General features: G+C 42.9%; 1 protein-coding gene across 3 annotated transcripts in view; it reads right to left on the bottom strand.

Moving 5' to 3' along the window:
* DAAM1 (dishevelled associated activator of morphogenesis 1) overlaps positions 1–16,223 on the bottom strand; it is a 182,187-nt gene that overhangs the window by 21,238 nt on the left and 144,726 nt on the right. For 2 of the 3 annotated variants that reach the window (XM_030558480.1, XM_030558478.1), the window contains exons 16-17: positions 13,873–13,902; positions 11,886–11,989 (exon numbers count right to left, since the gene is read on the bottom strand). In XM_030558480.1, coding sequence (XP_030414340.1) covers positions 11,886–11,989; positions 13,873–13,902 — 134 coding nt within the window. The remainder of the gene's footprint in view (positions 1–11,885; positions 11,990–13,872; positions 13,903–16,223) is intronic. The other variant, XM_030558481.1, reaches the window with a different exon arrangement.

Raw genomic sequence — 16,223 nt, 5'->3', positions numbered from 1 at the left:
GAGTAAGATTGCTAAGGAAAGTGTTTCTAGTTAAAATCCTCCCTTTCAATCCATTCCACATCCCTGGCCTGGGTGAATCACTCCATTGTACGTACTCCACCTTAGACTCCGTGGAGGCAATGAAATGGCTCAGTCAAGGACTCATTCGGTTATAAGACCAGAGAGTTTGGAAGCCCATGTAAAGCTGTAGAAGATCGATCTTCACAGCTCAAGAGGAGATCTGGTGATATTTACCCTTCCTTCTGCTGCAAAGTGGCCTGGGAATGTTCTCTGAAATTGTGTGTTTTTGTCAGCTACCCTTTTAAAAAAAAAAACACTACACAGTCTGTTATATCCGTAACGCGGTAATTCATCTCTTTTTTACAGAGCCAAATGTTAAGGTCCTGATGTGACAGCTGCCATCTTGGCCAACACACAGAGGATTGACTTCTAGAACCAACAGCATGAGCTGCTACAGTTTGAGCTAAAGAGTCAGTGATTCCTAGATGGGGCTGTAATATACTCTCATGCTCTGTGGATCGGGCACAGACCTGCAACTCACCAGTTGGTTACACTGACTCAGGCAATTTCCCTATCGACTTTAATGGGAGTTTGACTAAGGCCATGTCTACATCTAAAATTTTGCAGCGCTGGTTGTTACAGCTGTATTAGTACAGCTGTATAGGGCCAGCACTGCAGAGTGGCCACACTTACAGCAACCAGCGCTGCAAGTGGTGTTAGATGTGGCCACACTGCAGCGCCGTTGGGCGGCTTCAAGGGGGGTTCCGGGAACGCGAGAGCAAACCGGGAAAGGCGACCAGCTTCGCCGCGGTTTGCTCTCCCGTTCCCGGAGCCACCCAGCAAACAGCAGGGAAGGAGACCTGCTTGCTCGGGGTTCCGGGACCGAGACAGCAAACCGGGGAAGGAGACCAGCTTCGCCGCGGTTTGCTCTCGCGTTCCCGGAGCCACCCAGCAAACCGCAGGGAAGGAGACCTGCTTGCTCGGGGTTCCGGGACCGAGAGAGCAAACCGGGGAAGGAGACCAGCTTCGCCGCGGTTTGCTCTCGCGTTCCCGGAGCCACCCAGCAAACCGCAGAGAAGGAGACCTGCTTGCTCGGGGTTCCGGGAACGAGAGAGCAAACCGGGAAAGGAGATCAGCTTGATTACCAGAGGCTTCCTCCTTCCACGGAGGTCAAGAAAAGCGCTGGTAAGTGTTTACATTGGATCACCAGCGCTGGATCCTCTACACCCGAGACAAAACGGGAGTACGGCCAGCGCTGCAAACAGGGAGTTGCAGCGCTGGTGGTGCCCTGCAGATGTGTACACCTTCAAAGTTGCAGCGCTGTAACTCCCTCACCAGCGCTGCAACTTTCTGATGTAGACAAGCCCTAAGTCAGGACCTCTGGATTTGGCTCATTATTATTATTTTCATGTGATTATTGGACAAATTGTGTGCATAAATTAGCAATCTTTTGCTGCCCCCTAACATCTTTTTAAGGTTTAATTTACTTTTTCCACTTCCGCTGACACCAGACCACTTCAGGTTGGAGTCTATTAAAAACAAAACAACCTAAAAAACAAGAACTGAAATTTTAAGCCGTAACTAGTCATTTTGGGGGTCTCAATTTTTGGGTGCTCAACTTGAGACACCCAACTGCTTGATTTCCAGAGAAGAGGGGCTCAGCGCTTTTTGAAAATCAACCCCTTTCGCTGTGTCTCAGGCTGGAAACCAAAAAATGGAGGCATCCAAAGATACTAGGGCTTGTCTACACAGAGAGTTCATGTGCGGCAAATCAGGGTGGGATTCTGCCGTACTAGTTTACTGCACATTAAGCCTCCACGTGGACCCTGCTACAGCACTCCTGTTTCCAAACAGCTGCACGTCAGAGCTCACTATGGACCGTTTAGTGCACAGCAGCATGGTCCACATGGCCAGTTAGCACACAGCAGGCTAGTGTGCCATAGAGTCACAGCCTAACTCTCCACATAGACAAGCCATTAATCCAGGGGTTGGCAACCTCTGGCACGCGGCTCGCCAGGGTGCTTACCCTGGCAGGCCACGTAAGTTTGGTCGATCTCGGCTCCCACGGGCAGTGGTTTGCTGTCCCAGGCCAATGAGGGCTACGGGAAGCGGTGCGGGCCGAGGGATGTGCTTCCCGCAGCCCCCACTGGCCTGGAGCGGCAAACTGAAGCCAGTGGGAGCCGCGATCAGCCGAACGAGCCGACGCAGCAGGTAAACATACTTGCCCGGCCCATCAGGGTGCTTACCCTGGCGAGATGTGTGCCAGAGTTTGCAGACCCTTGCATTAATCCCTTCTGAAAATGTAGGCAAATGCAGAACAACTAAAAAAATCATTTACTATACTCCCTACATCAGGTATTGATTTAGCACCAATCAACACAGAATCTAGGCACATTGGATGAAATCCTGGCCCCACTTCAGTCAAAGGATTGGTGGGGGGGGAGAAGGGAAGGGGAACAGAAACAAACAAACAAACAAACAAAACCTACACCACATTCAGCTCCTCCTTCTTGTTCCACCAGCCACTGATTAGGGCTAAATGCCTCTGCAGACTTCCCCACCCACTTCTTTTCCTATTTTGCATTATGTTGGATGGAATAATTTAGATGCAAATAGAACCTCCCCACCCCCCGAGAGTTAATGAAAGAGTGTTCATTCTAGGGAGTGAGCATGGCATGTGCATGTTATTGGAACACCAGGGCTGTTTTGTTTTCTACACTGTCTATTTGTGTGCTCTTAGCATCCACCGAGGCCTTGTCTGGATTCCACCTCATTTAGCCTGGGTTTGAAGAGCACAGGCTCTTTCTCTCTTTAAATGTATGCCTAAAAGAGACAGCGTTGTAGGGTGAACTCACACAAGAAAAAAACAACAGAACTTGCACGTTACAGTATCAGGAGCTGGTAGTGATGGTTAAAGTCAGCACTGTAATTCCCCGGATTTCACACATGCCAATCTACTGAAAAATTCACTTTCTTGCACGTATTGTCTATGCATTCTGTCTGCCTGAAAGTCATTTCCCACCCCTGCCCTTGGCAAAGTTTGAACACAATCCATTCAGCTGTTTATTTACAAGTTACGGGAGACTGACCAAAACACAGTTTTCCAATTGTAAAATTACTCTAATCATCATCCCCATGGGCTTAGCCAGGATTTGAATGGTGCATGGGCATCATGCTAGTCCCCTGTGCACAGAGCGAATTACACCGAGTGAATAAATACCACATTCAGCTGCACATGAAATCAGCTCCTAACCAAAGCATGGCAGTGGTTTAGCCACACAACGGTTACAGGAAATAATTTAGCAAACAATCATTTTGGTATTCCTGTGCAAAAATAACTACAATGCATTTTCAGAAATAGGATTTGCTCATTTGGGGGAAAATTGTCTGAATTCTTAGGATTCAAAAAACACTGTTAAAAGCAGAGAACTACTTCTATATATACAGACAAACAAACAATCAAGTTAACATTTGAAAACAGCCAATTGTGCTTCATTAACCGGATCTATTAACATGAACTATTATTTGTTGCGATTTTATAAGGCATTCTTGAGACCATTACTGGAAACTGGTGTTCATGCTTGAAAAAGGATGTTGCAGTATTGGACAGATTTCAGAAAAGAGCCACAAGAATGATTCAAGGCCTATAACAATGAGTCCGGTGGCACCTTAAAGACAAACAGATTTGTTTGGGCTTAAGCTTGATGAGTAAAAACCCACTTCTTCAGAGGCCTATTTGAACCACTGAGGTCTGAATATCACTACTTTAAAGAGACTTAAGTTCAGTCTATTTAAGCTTATCAGAAAGAAGATCAAGAGGTGGCTTGATAGTGGTTTATAAGTACCCACACTGGGAGAAGATTTCTGATAGTAGAGAGTCCCCTACTTTAGCAAACGACATAACAAAATTTGATCACTGGAAGTTGAAGCTACAAACATTCAAAAAGGAAGGCACATTTTGATTTAAACAGTAAAAGCAATGGCCCACTGGAATAATCTATCACAGGATGTGAAGGATTCGCTATTACTTTGAATCTTTAAGATTTCAAGATTGGGGGTGAAATCCTACCCCCGCTGAAGTCAAGGAACTTTTGACATTGACTTCAATGGAGCCAGATTTTCACACTGATGTTCTTTTCAAATAATTCCTCTAGCCTATGGCCTGTGTTATGCAGATGGAGAGAGAAGATGATCACAACAGTCCCTTCCAACCTTAAAAATCTATGAATGCTTAATATTGTAGGCTCAAGAGTAGTACTAACCATTAGAGTCTACTGCACGGAGAACAGTCTTTTATATTATCATCTCAGTAGAACAGGACTAACAGTTTGATGGGGATTCCACAAGATATTTTTTCTTGTTGTAACCATAAGAGGAGTCAGGAAAAAAAAGTCCTGAAAGTATTTGCTCAAAGTTCATTTTAAGCTCTGTTTTATTCTATACTATTTCGATCTCCTGTACTTTCGACACCAATGTCCACAATACAAGGGCATCATAAGAGAGCTCATCCAAAAACGAGGAGGAAAAATAGTGCCTGACCCTGGGGAGAAGAGGGGGAAGAGAGCAGTGATGGCACTGTGTGGTGCCCACATCGAAACCTGCCACCACAGAAGGCACGGGTACTGCTGTTAAATGGACACAGGGGGCCACAGCTGCAGCAACATGCAGCCTTATCCTGTGTGTATCCTCCCTGTCTCAGACAGACATCTAGCAGGGGAAGAAGGACGGCCTAGCTGACCTGGCTGGGACTGAGGAAAATTGGCTCCAATTCCCATTTCAAATACAGATTTCCTGTGTGACCTTGGGAAAGTCACCTGGGCCTCCGCTCCCCATCTGTCAATTGGGGATAGCACTTCCCTGTCATCCCAGGGCTGCAGTGAGGACAGACACACCCATGCCTGCAGGATGCTCGGATGCTATGGCGATGAGGGCCGAGACTGAGACAATCAGACCTGCAGGGTCCACTGGGTTTGTTTATTTAGGATTACACACTTCAGTCACACTTGCACAGCTTGCTGCGCCAATGAAATCTCACCACATCGCCTCAAACAGTTGCACAAGGCTTACGCTGCTTGTGGTCTGCAAGCAATTCAAAGGCTGAAACAGGCATGAAATCATTGGTTTCATATGACAAAACTACAGAATGGTTTTCTCTGGCGGACATAGAAATACAACCACTCCCTTACTTTGATCAGTCCCAATGGAGCTGTCGATCTTCTTCTCTCCTGAAGCTTAACTTGAGGGCCACTACGTAGCTTCACTCATGCCAGGGAGCAGCCCTGTCTCTCTGGCTTTGTAGATGGTTAAGTGGCCCCCAGGCAGACTGGTGTCACATCAAAAAGCTTTGCACCGGCTCCCAAAAACAAACGCACTAGCTCCGCTGAACGGCCACAGTCTACCAGATGACGGAACCAGAAGCCAGGGAACTACAGTGGTCTTCTGAGTGGTTTCATGTTCTAATACATCCAACCCCTCTGACTTGGCCAGTTACTGGGTCAGTCTGGCCTGTACCAAGATCACCGAAGACTGAATTCAAACTCCTTACCCAACAAGCCCCTGGTTTTCCTGTGCAGACTACCCACAAGGATCATGATTAGTGCCAGGTGTAATAGTGCATTTTCTAGGTAACTAGATAGAGCTAGTTTTACACCCATGATTGGGAGCCTGGGCAGAGACCACTCACTGATGCCATGCAGGTCACTGTTCAGCCAATAGTCAATAATTACATTTTCATCACAACCATCCTGGGCCCTATCTGAACCAGTGTTCTACTACGGACTTTCCATAAAGCCTGTTCGTTATATGTCAAGTTTAAAAACTTTTCCCAGAAGTGACCCACAATGAATGCCAAGAATTGCAACGCTTTTTAGAACTAGAGTGTTTCTTAATATCTTGAGAGAGAAATCACTCAGTGCTGGAACTAAAAAATTTCTCAGACAATTTGATGGGAAAGAGGCCAGTGAAAGCTATAAGCTTATCTATAGCCACAATAATGATCACTGCTGGCAGCAGCTGTCGAATGCAAACCGTCTAAGAGGAACTGGGTCACAGTATTTGCTGTCACGGGGATTTAAACCCCACAACTGAGAGATGCAGAGTGACAGCTCACAAGCTTGACCAATGCATGGTATTTGAGACGGCTTTGCAGAGGCAAATGGAGAACCTAATAAGTGTGAAAGGAAAAAACAAATTCCACATTGAAAGAGGTGCACCCTCTTGAAAAGCCATGTTCATTTAAGAAACATGCTTGACACGGGCTCGCAGATGAGAGAAACAAAACCAGACATTCACCTACACAAGACTTAGAAACAGACACACTAAAGTATTCATTTGCATCTTACAAAACACACTACATGCCTCCTGCACTAAAAAACCTGACCAGAGCAGAAGCTGTGATGTGGTGGTTTGTTGAAAGAGACCCAAAAGTCATTGACATCAGCATGCTTTGAGCTATACTAAAAAAAGCAATGTCAAAAATATTTCCATGTTACATTACTAGTTTGAGGAAAATCCAGTGATCTCACTAAGCAGTAATTTCTCCCAAAACAAGAAAAGCAAGCAAACATCAAGAAAGAGAGATAAAGTATCTAGCCAGCCATAATCTTTCCATGCTGCAAACCAGACAATGGCTGTTCAGCTTACAAACATCTGGGCTAAATGAAGAGCTGACCGCGCAGTCTTTTCACATGCAAAATTCCAAAAAAAACTTCTACCGGTGTTCCGCAGATACAGAAATAGGACAGCACTCACTGTGAGACAACTAAGTAACTCTCTCCAGGTTCACACAATACACCGTAGAACAAAGTGCATGAATTTGTCCTCATAATATCTAGGAGGCAGGGCAATAATATTATCCCCATTTTACAGATAGCCTCTGTGTGCCTCAGTTCCCTAAGTGACTTGCCCAAGATCACCCAAGAAATCTGTGGCAGAGCAGGGATTCGAAGCTAGAGTTCCAAAGTCTCAGGATAGTGCACTAAACATTGGGACATCCTGTGCAGTGCCTTCACCGCAAGGCTATCCCTCTTTGCAAGGCCCTCCTTCCTCTCACCCATTTTGTGTTGAGCGTAAGCAGTCTGCAAGCTTTAAGGGGCAGGGACCCGATTTCTCCCCTGCTTGTAAAGAGTCATGTAGCTTTATGGTGCCGAACAAATAACTTAACATGGACCTTGATGCGGCAGACACTTGGGCCCAGATCCTCAAAGGTATCGAGGCACCTAACTTGCACTGATTTCAACAGAAATTAGGCACCTAAATATAACTTTGAGGATCTGGGCCTTACTGCTGAGCATAGCGCTTGCTACTGTAAATCTACTAGCTTCACTACTTACAGCAGCAAAGGTTTGCAGGATCAACCCTAGGGCTGCTACTGAAGCTCTGAAAGTTACCGCTGCATAAACCTCACAAGCCTCTCCAAACATGCTGTGAAGTAAAATGTCGGCATGATAGAGGGGCTTGTCGTCCCGTGTCATTAAATTGAAAACAGGCACCAAACTCATGCAGTCAGTCAAAGACAGGCCTGTCCCTCAAGCTCAGTAAAAGCTCACACCAGGTCAAATTACCTCTCCGCTACAGAACTACTATTGTCCAGCACACAGAGTCCAGGCTGTACTTAACTGCAGGCTGAAGGTTAAGGAAATATCAAACAGCCCATTTTAGCAAATAAGGTCTGTTTGGATCTGTCAAGTGTCTATTTTTGGCTTATTTCACTTCTTACATTAAGGAGAACATAAAAAATAATATACTGTAGTTTAAAAATTCCTACAAAAGACCACAGCATTTCCCTGTTAGTAAGACTATTCGGTGTTTTCCACAGTCAAACCAACTTACAATTATTAACTAATATTCAATACATCCTATTAGGGAGATGAGAATATTTAAGCCAATCTTACAGAAGGGGAAACTGAGGCAGGAAAGTTATGCGACTGTCCAAGGCCACAGAGGAAGCCAGTGTCAGAGGCATGAAGAAACACCATAGTCCCCAGTCAGATTCAGGTCACCTCCCATGAAGAGGGGAATCAGCTGGCTTGCTGCACTGCCCTCATTACCAGTCTAATGAGAGGGTGGGTAGGTTATGAAGAACAGGGGCTACTGGTTCCTCACCAGCTCCATAATGGAAGGGGGAAGACTTGTTAGAAAAACAAACTGAGGTCCTGATTGAACAAGGCCCTTAAAAACATGCTTTAAAATTAAATACATGAGTAGCCCCAACCAAAGTCAAAAGCACCATTCATTTGCTTAAAAATAAGCACAACTGGGGCCAAAGCCAGTTCAGAATGCAAACACAACCAACTTATCTTGTCAGGGAGTGGTGCACCCAACTTTCTATATGTTACGTTATTTTCCTTTAAAGTGCCCTGTTTAGGGAAATTTCCTCAACGAGGAGACTTTTTATTCTATAATTTTCCCATCCCTTTTCAAGCTTATTCTGAGTTCACATTTCTTTCCTGCGTCCCCCTTTTTTTAAGCAAATCTTTGGAGATGAGGCAGCAAATAGCCATGGGAAAAAAAGGACATTTAAAATGCAAAGATTTACATACAGCTTGCTGTACTGAGAATTAACTGTCCCCAGGACAAAGTGAGACATCTAGGATACACTGAAGAAATGCATGCCAGTGAAAATTAACCACACTTTCTTTTTTTTCTTTTTTTAAAGAGGTATATTTTTAAAGAGGCATTTCATAATTTTAAAAGGAAAATAAGCCTCCTTTTTTCTGAAGAATTATTTTTATTTACTCTTATCTATAGACATGGGGTAGGTGAGATGAAGGAGGCTGGGAGATTAAAGAAGCTAGCCAGTGGAGCTCACCAGCAAAGGAAAGCTGAGAGATTGGGGTTGGGTGTTTTCTTCTCCTTAACTTGCAGATATTATACAAGGAAGATCCCAAAATGGGAGGAAAATGGCACATCAACTCCATTACTAGCGCTCCCTCTGCCCTGCACATGACAGGCATTCTGATTCTGGACGCTTCAACCCAGGCCCTGGGTCTTGATAGGAATGTGGTCAGCTTTAATTACATTATGAGCAAGAGAAAGACAAAGGAAAATGTAGGTCCTTTGCTTAGCGGGGAAGGATTGCTAGGCTATGTCTTCACTACCCGCCATACGAGCTCCTATCGATCCCGGAACTCCACCAACCCAAACGGTGGTAGCGGAGTCGACATGGGGAGCCGCGGACATCGATCCCGCGCCGTGAGGACAGTAAGTAATTCGATCTAAGATACTTCAACTTCAGCTACGTTATTCACGTAGCTGAAGTTCCGTATCTTAGATCGATTTCCCCCTGTAGTGCAGACCAGCCCTAGTAACTGATGACATCAAGAAGACTGAGGTGTTTAATGCCTATTTTGCTTCAGTCTTCACTTAAAAGGTTAATGGTGACAAGATACTCAAACACAATTAATATTAACAGTAAGGAGGAAAGAACTCAGGCCACTATAGGGAAGAACAGGTTAAAGAATACGTAAAGTTAGATGTATTCAAGCTGGCAGGCCCTGATGACATTCATCCCAAGGTACTTGGGGAACTAGCAGATGCAATCTTGGAACTGTCAGTAATTATCTTCTAGAAGCCACTGGGGACGGGTGAGATTACAGAGGACTGATAAAAGGCAAACACAGTCCTTATCTTTAAAAAGGAGAACTCAGAGAATTATAGACCAGTCAGTCTAACTTTGATACTTGGAAAGATACTAGAACAATCAGCTGCTCTGGGACTTTGCCAATAGGACCTCAGGGCAGAACCTCACATCGGGGCTGGGTCCCAGATAAGGTCCCAGATAAGTTATTGCCAGCAGGCTGCCAGGTGGAGGGTTGGGGTACAACTGCTCCCATGAACCTTAGGCCTCCGTTCGAGACCCGTAGGCCATGACAGGAGGGGTTGCAAGCACTTTGGAGGACAGGATTAGAATTTAAAACAACGGTGACTAATTAGAGAATTGGTCTGAAATAAACAAGATAAAATTCAATAAAAGACAAGGGCAAAATAGTTTACTTTGGAAGGAAAAATCAAATGCACAACTACAAAATGCGGATTAGCTGGCTAAGTAGTAGTACAGCTGAAAAGGATCTGGGGTTTATATCGGATCACAAACTGAATAAGAGTCAACAATGTGATGCAGCTGTGAAAAAAGCTCATATTCTGAGGTGCATTAACAGGAGTGAAGACAGACACAGGAGGTAATTATCCCACTCAGCACTGGTGAGGCCACACATGGAGTCCTGTGGCCATTCTGGGCACCACCCTTCGGGATAAATTGGAGAGAGCCAGAGGAAAGCAACAAAAATGATAAAATGTTTAGAAAACCAGATGCATGAGGAAAGGTTAAAAATTTGACCGTGTTTAGTTTTAAGAAAAGCTGATTGAGGGAGGAACCTGATAACACTCTTCAAATTTAAGGACTCTGAGTAACTGTTCTTCATGTCTGCTAAAAAAGGACAAGTAGCAATGGGTTTAATCTGCAGCAAGGGAGATTTAGGTTAGACATTAGAAAAAGCTTCCTAATTATAAGGGTAGTTAAGTACTGGAACACGCTACCAAGGGGTTGTGGAAACCTCATCACTGGAGATTTTAGGAACAAGTTGGACAAACACCTGTCAGGGATGGCCCTGTTTCAGCACAGGGGACTGGACTTTATGATCTCTCGAGGTCACTTACAGCCCTACATTTCTATGAAACATGGAATTTAAGCACTGAGAAGTCAAAAAACTGAACCTACCCAAATTCCACATGGTACATTTATAAAGTGATTCTTAGCTTATACGTAATTTAAACATTTTCATGTACTGAAGGAGACATTTTCTAAATGGGACAGGAGAGGTTGTTTTTTTTTATATAAAGTATTTATCATTTATTTAATCATTCACATTTGCACGCCAGACTAGACTGACTTGTATTTTCACATAAAATTAATCTAACCCATGTACTTTGCTAAAATGCTTCTTTTAGCATGTAAACAGTATTTAGTTTTAAAGACTAGATTAAATTACTCACAGTAATTAAGTAACAATGTAACCCTTTCCAGACTGTGAAACTAATTTCATCAAGGGAGTCCAATGACGACATATCCAGGGCAAAGTCAGAGGGGTTTTGCTTGTAGCTCTGAACTGCTTCAAATGAATTATAGTCTTGATGATTGTAAATATCTTTGGGAATGCAGTGGGGTTTATTACCTATAACCCTATAATTCTCTCTCTATTCCTTAGTATCTCTTACCAAACCTTCCCTTGTTGCCTCCTAATCCTAGTAGGATAGCTTGAATTTGAAAATCATTCACATTCCAAAAAATCTAAAGTTGAGCACTGAACCCTCATTACTAGTATTTGATATCACTTTCCAAACAGCATTCCCCACCATTCAGAAGCCTAAATATAATAATGACCGCCTCTCAGAGACCAGTTACCCATGGGTGTTCTGCCTAACTGAGCATTTAGAATCTATTTCCTTTTCTGATTTTAGCAGACTCCTTCTTAAGTATCAACAAAAAAGTAAAGAAAATATAGGGTATAAAAAGGATATAGAAATTAAACCTTTCTGAACAGAAAAAATGGTTCCTGTAGCATTCCCGCACTGACAACAGGCATTCTGGTGTATCCTATTAAATGCATTTGCCTCTGCAAAACTATACATAAATGGAAGATGTAATTCCATATCTGGGTTCAGGAATCAGTGAAACTCTTCTGGTTTAATTACCAGTGTTTCTGTATTAGAATCCCTCGAGAGGGAACTACAGTATGATCTCCAGGTCACGGCACATTATTCTTTACAGTTCACAAATATCAGAACTTAGAATGACACAATTAGAAAAAAAGTCTTTAGGTCCTCTCACAGGACACAAGTAGCACCCAATAACCAGTTTCTTTAAAGGGAAAAGACATTAACAATACCTGGAGAGAAGAATATTGCAGTTCTGAGCTCTCCGGCCATCTATTACCGAAAGCTCCTTGACTTTATGTCTGGAACTCAGTGTGTCATCGATGGCATCTTCTTTCTACAAAAAGCATGATGAGAAAGTATGAAGAAACACAGCACATCAACATTTGGAACCCTCGGCATACACCAGTATCGTATATAACAGGTCGCCATTAATCATGAATGTCACTAAGGCTTAGCACTAAAACCTGTAGCCTGTAACTGAAATATAAGAAGCCATTTTATAAACCAGAGCTTGCTTTGAAAGCCACTAGGTAGAAATGTAAATAGGTTTTCAGACAGGAAAGTTTGAGAATCCACAAACTCACAAACACTAATGAATAAATATATCAAGCCTTTCCTAGCATATGTATTTGAGATACTTCATTAGATCTTCACTTGAAATGCTGTGTTATGGATTGTCACACAGGCTCAAGATCACTTTAGTTCTTCTTCTACCACTCTAAACACCTGTGGCATCCACTCACATAGTAATACTCGATACAAGGTTAAAACAATAAAACCTAACAGGCTAATGAACACAACCTGCAGCATTTATTACCCTTTAAGGGGAAGACGTCCAAAAACATATACAGGATTCAAGAACACAAGTCAACGGGACTTGTGTTGCTAAATCCCTTGGATGGTTTGAAAATCGTCCTCAAATGATTTACAATATACAAAATTGCAGTTACACATGCAGCAGAACAAAAATGGTATGAGATTTAGTAAACCTGGCCTATGAGAAAAGGGTAAAATATCTGGGCATGGGTAGTCTAGAGAAAAGATGACTGAGATGGGATGTGAGAACAGTCTTCAAATATATTAAGGGCTCTTATAAAGAGGATGGTGATCAATTGTTCTCTATGTCCACTGAAGGTGGGACAAAGGGTAAGCAGCTTAATTTGCAACAAGGGAGATTTTTCCTAATATCTAACATAACTTTCTAACAACAAGGATAATTAAGTACTGGAACAGGTTACCAAAGGAGGTTGTGGAATCCCTGCCATTAAAGGTTTTTAAGAACAGGTTAAACAAACACCTGTCAGGGATGGTCTACGTTTACTTGGTCCTACATCAGCGCAGGGTGGTATGGACTAGATTACCTCTTGAGGGCCCTTCTACATTGCTGATTCTATCAGTGGTATAAAATACATAGTAACAAACGTAATGAATATTACTGAGCTACACAAGTGGTCACGTTTCCTCTGATTTTATTTACATTGTTGCAATAATCTTGTTTAATGTTAATAGGTGAATATCTGCCTATTCCATTGATTCCCCAAGGAACAGAACATTAGGAAGAAAGGTCCTAATGCTAGCAGATGTGTATCAAAATGCATAGCCATTTAGCTAGGACATCTGTCCACTTCATACTTCCAAGGCTTAAAGTGAGCAAAGACATGAATTTCTGTTACGCAAGACATTTGCAGTCCAAAATAACTAAGTATCTTTTGATCCTTTTATTATCTAAGAATGAGATTTTCAAAAGTACTCAGTGTTGGCCCGATTCTGCTTCCAGGAACTTCAATGGGCCAACGTTGAGTGCTTTTGAAATATCTTATCCCTAGGAATAAAACAAATTTTCAAAAGCATCTTAGTGACTTGGAAACTTAAGTCCCATTTTCAAAAGAATTGTAAGCACTTAGGAGTCCAACTCTCATTACAAGTCAGTGGCCTTTAGGATAAACTAAGCCTCCTTTTTCAAAAGCACCTAAGACCCATTTTTAAATTTTACGTTATTGCTATACTTCCTCAGGTTATGCTGTGTGGCTTTTTTAAAAAATTCTAATTAAAATATTAATCTTTTACAATTATTAAAATATACTATCCAGTAGTACTGCATATAGCACTATTCTACTTTTAGATAAGTGTGCTAAACCTGTGTTAATGATCCAGCTAAACATAAGCAAAATCATCATGTTAAATAAAAACATAAGATTTCAGCAGAAGCTCACTTACCTGTTTGGAGTTATTGCTCACAAAGAAGTCCTACAGCCATAGCAGAAGCATGGAAAAGCAGTAAAAACATGTGCAATTCAGTGGTCACAGCAAAAGAAAAAAGAGTCAAAGCATAGTCAGGAAGAACATACAATACAGAGGTATCTACTGCAAGAAAAGCACCTGGGGCATACGAATTCTGACAATGGATAATGCAAATGAAAATGCACTGAGCCGTAGAAGAATATAAGTGAAAGAGCATCGAATGGGAAAAGCACACAAATCAGTGACAGGCAGGGAAAGCACTGGTATCTGCTTGTTTCAATGAACCATGCAACAGCACGCTAAAACAGGGTGTTAAAGCAAAACATGGAAGATAGAGAATCCCTCCAAACTTTCTGAAATTCTGAGATCCCTTCATGCAAGCATCAAAAAGAGCTGTACAACAGCACCAGCACTCGTTAAGCAAACATTGGGGAGGAAATTGCTTTTTCGATGAGTTTGTGGGAATTTCAAAGAGTGAAATGTCAACACATCTGCCAGGAAAAAACTGGGGTTTGAAATGAAAATGAGATTCTCCTTCCGGCGCAAATTTTGAAATGCAAAACTTTACCATTTGCCATGGCAATGTGTTTGCCCAGGAACTGTCTTACAGGTGAAAAGCTACGTGGGAGCGAGGCAACCTTGCTAAGCCTGGAGAAATATTCTCCCCATACCCAGACTAAACTATGCCATTGTGCAGTTCCCCAGATATCTGGTGGGCTTGGGCATGCCCCATGTAGCATCAATCCCATTCCACTAGGCTGCAAATCTGTGCAGCTGGACTTTTATCATGAAACCACCAACACGGGTTTCCCTGTTTGTATGCTGGGGTCACTCTTTCTGCACAGCTCTAAAGACCCCATTATACAGATGTGCAATCTGGAGCAATGTTCAAAGGTGCAGAAATACACCTTTTGGAATCAAAATGACTTGAGATGAGATATCTCAGTGTTAGATTTATTGAAAATCAAGTAACTACACAATCATGTTTCCTTCCTGGCCGTTACGCTAGAAAGCAACTGACAGTCCGGATGGCTGTTTTAAGTTATTATTAATCCCTAAACAGATTTCCATCATGACAGCAATTTTAAAGGAAGCCTTTTTTGTGTAGGTCCTTGCTGGCTGGCGAGCTGCCACTCGGTTTGTTAGCTCATGAATGGGGCAGTGGGGAGAGGAGAAAGGGGAAGTGCTTATATAAATTACGCCAGAAGTTTTGGGCATTGATTAAACTAACACCTAGTAATGAATCCGAGTTTTCGCCTTTTCTTTCCACAGTGCTGATTTTAGCTTCAATAAAGATTCAAGATGAATTTTGAAAACCTTTCTAGAGTTTTGAAATAAATTTAATCCAATGGGGGGAAAAAAACCTAGCCAAAATACAAAGGCAGATCAGCAAAACACTGCCCTGAACTCCACTGTCACTGTCTGCTCAGCTGATGTGCCAGAGTTCTCGGTCACAAACAGCAATACACCAAGCTTCACAAGGGAGAGGTGCCAAGGACCTAGAGTTGTTACTAGCTGGAGCAGGGCTATGATGCTCTAACTCCACCTTGAAACACCGTTGGAACTAAGCAAGTTTCTGCTCCCACTAGGGACAGGGCCTTAGTTTCCAGATTCTTCATTCCCTGGGTAGTAGCCCCCTTTTTGCAGATTTCACATTTTTGTAGTATTTGAACAGCAGAAGCAAAAGTGGTGCCCTGAATCTTGCTTTCAGCTTTCTTGGCGGGAGGTGTCAGTATTCCTTCCCCTCCCTCAAGATTCAGTGCATCTCTCAGGAAATCTGCTTGATATCCCCTGTCCCGATTTTTCACATTTGCTGTCTGGTCACCCTAGAAGAGGTATGGGGAGTTGGGTCCCAATCTGTAAGTAACTTTACCACTGGGACATGCATAAACCTTTGTAGATCTAGACCCTTGGAATGCATGTCTGAAGGAATGTCTAGGACTTAGGAAAGGGGAAGTGATAGGCACAAAATTAATATACAAGTTGCCTTAAGTGGGGTGGGGGTTTTGGGGTTTTTTTTGGGGGGGGGTATTCTTAGAAAACTTGCATGGGCCAATTCAGACTGAGCCTATGCAGCTCTGCCTTGCACAGCCACGATTAACTCCTCAGGTTACCCAATTCTGGAAGAGCTGTCAGGAGCAGCATTTCACACAAAACGAGCTGTTCCTGAGCAGTTTCCCTAATGAGTTGGGCAGAAAGGATGCCCCAAACTACGTTTTTTTTTTCAACATTCCCAGATTTACCCTCCCTCCACCCCCAACATTCAGTGAGGGCACAGTTCAGCAAAGACAAAGCAGTTATAAGAATGTTGAAATCATCTACAAGGA

The sequence above is a fragment of the Gopherus evgoodei genome, chromosome 4 (genome assembly GCF_007399415.2).
Source record: "Gopherus evgoodei ecotype Sinaloan lineage chromosome 4, rGopEvg1_v1.p, whole genome shotgun sequence".
Taxonomy (NCBI): domain Eukaryota; kingdom Metazoa; phylum Chordata; order Testudines; family Testudinidae; genus Gopherus; species Gopherus evgoodei.
The sequence above is the reverse complement of the archived record's forward strand: the minus strand, read 5'-3'. Positions and strand labels throughout refer to the sequence as shown.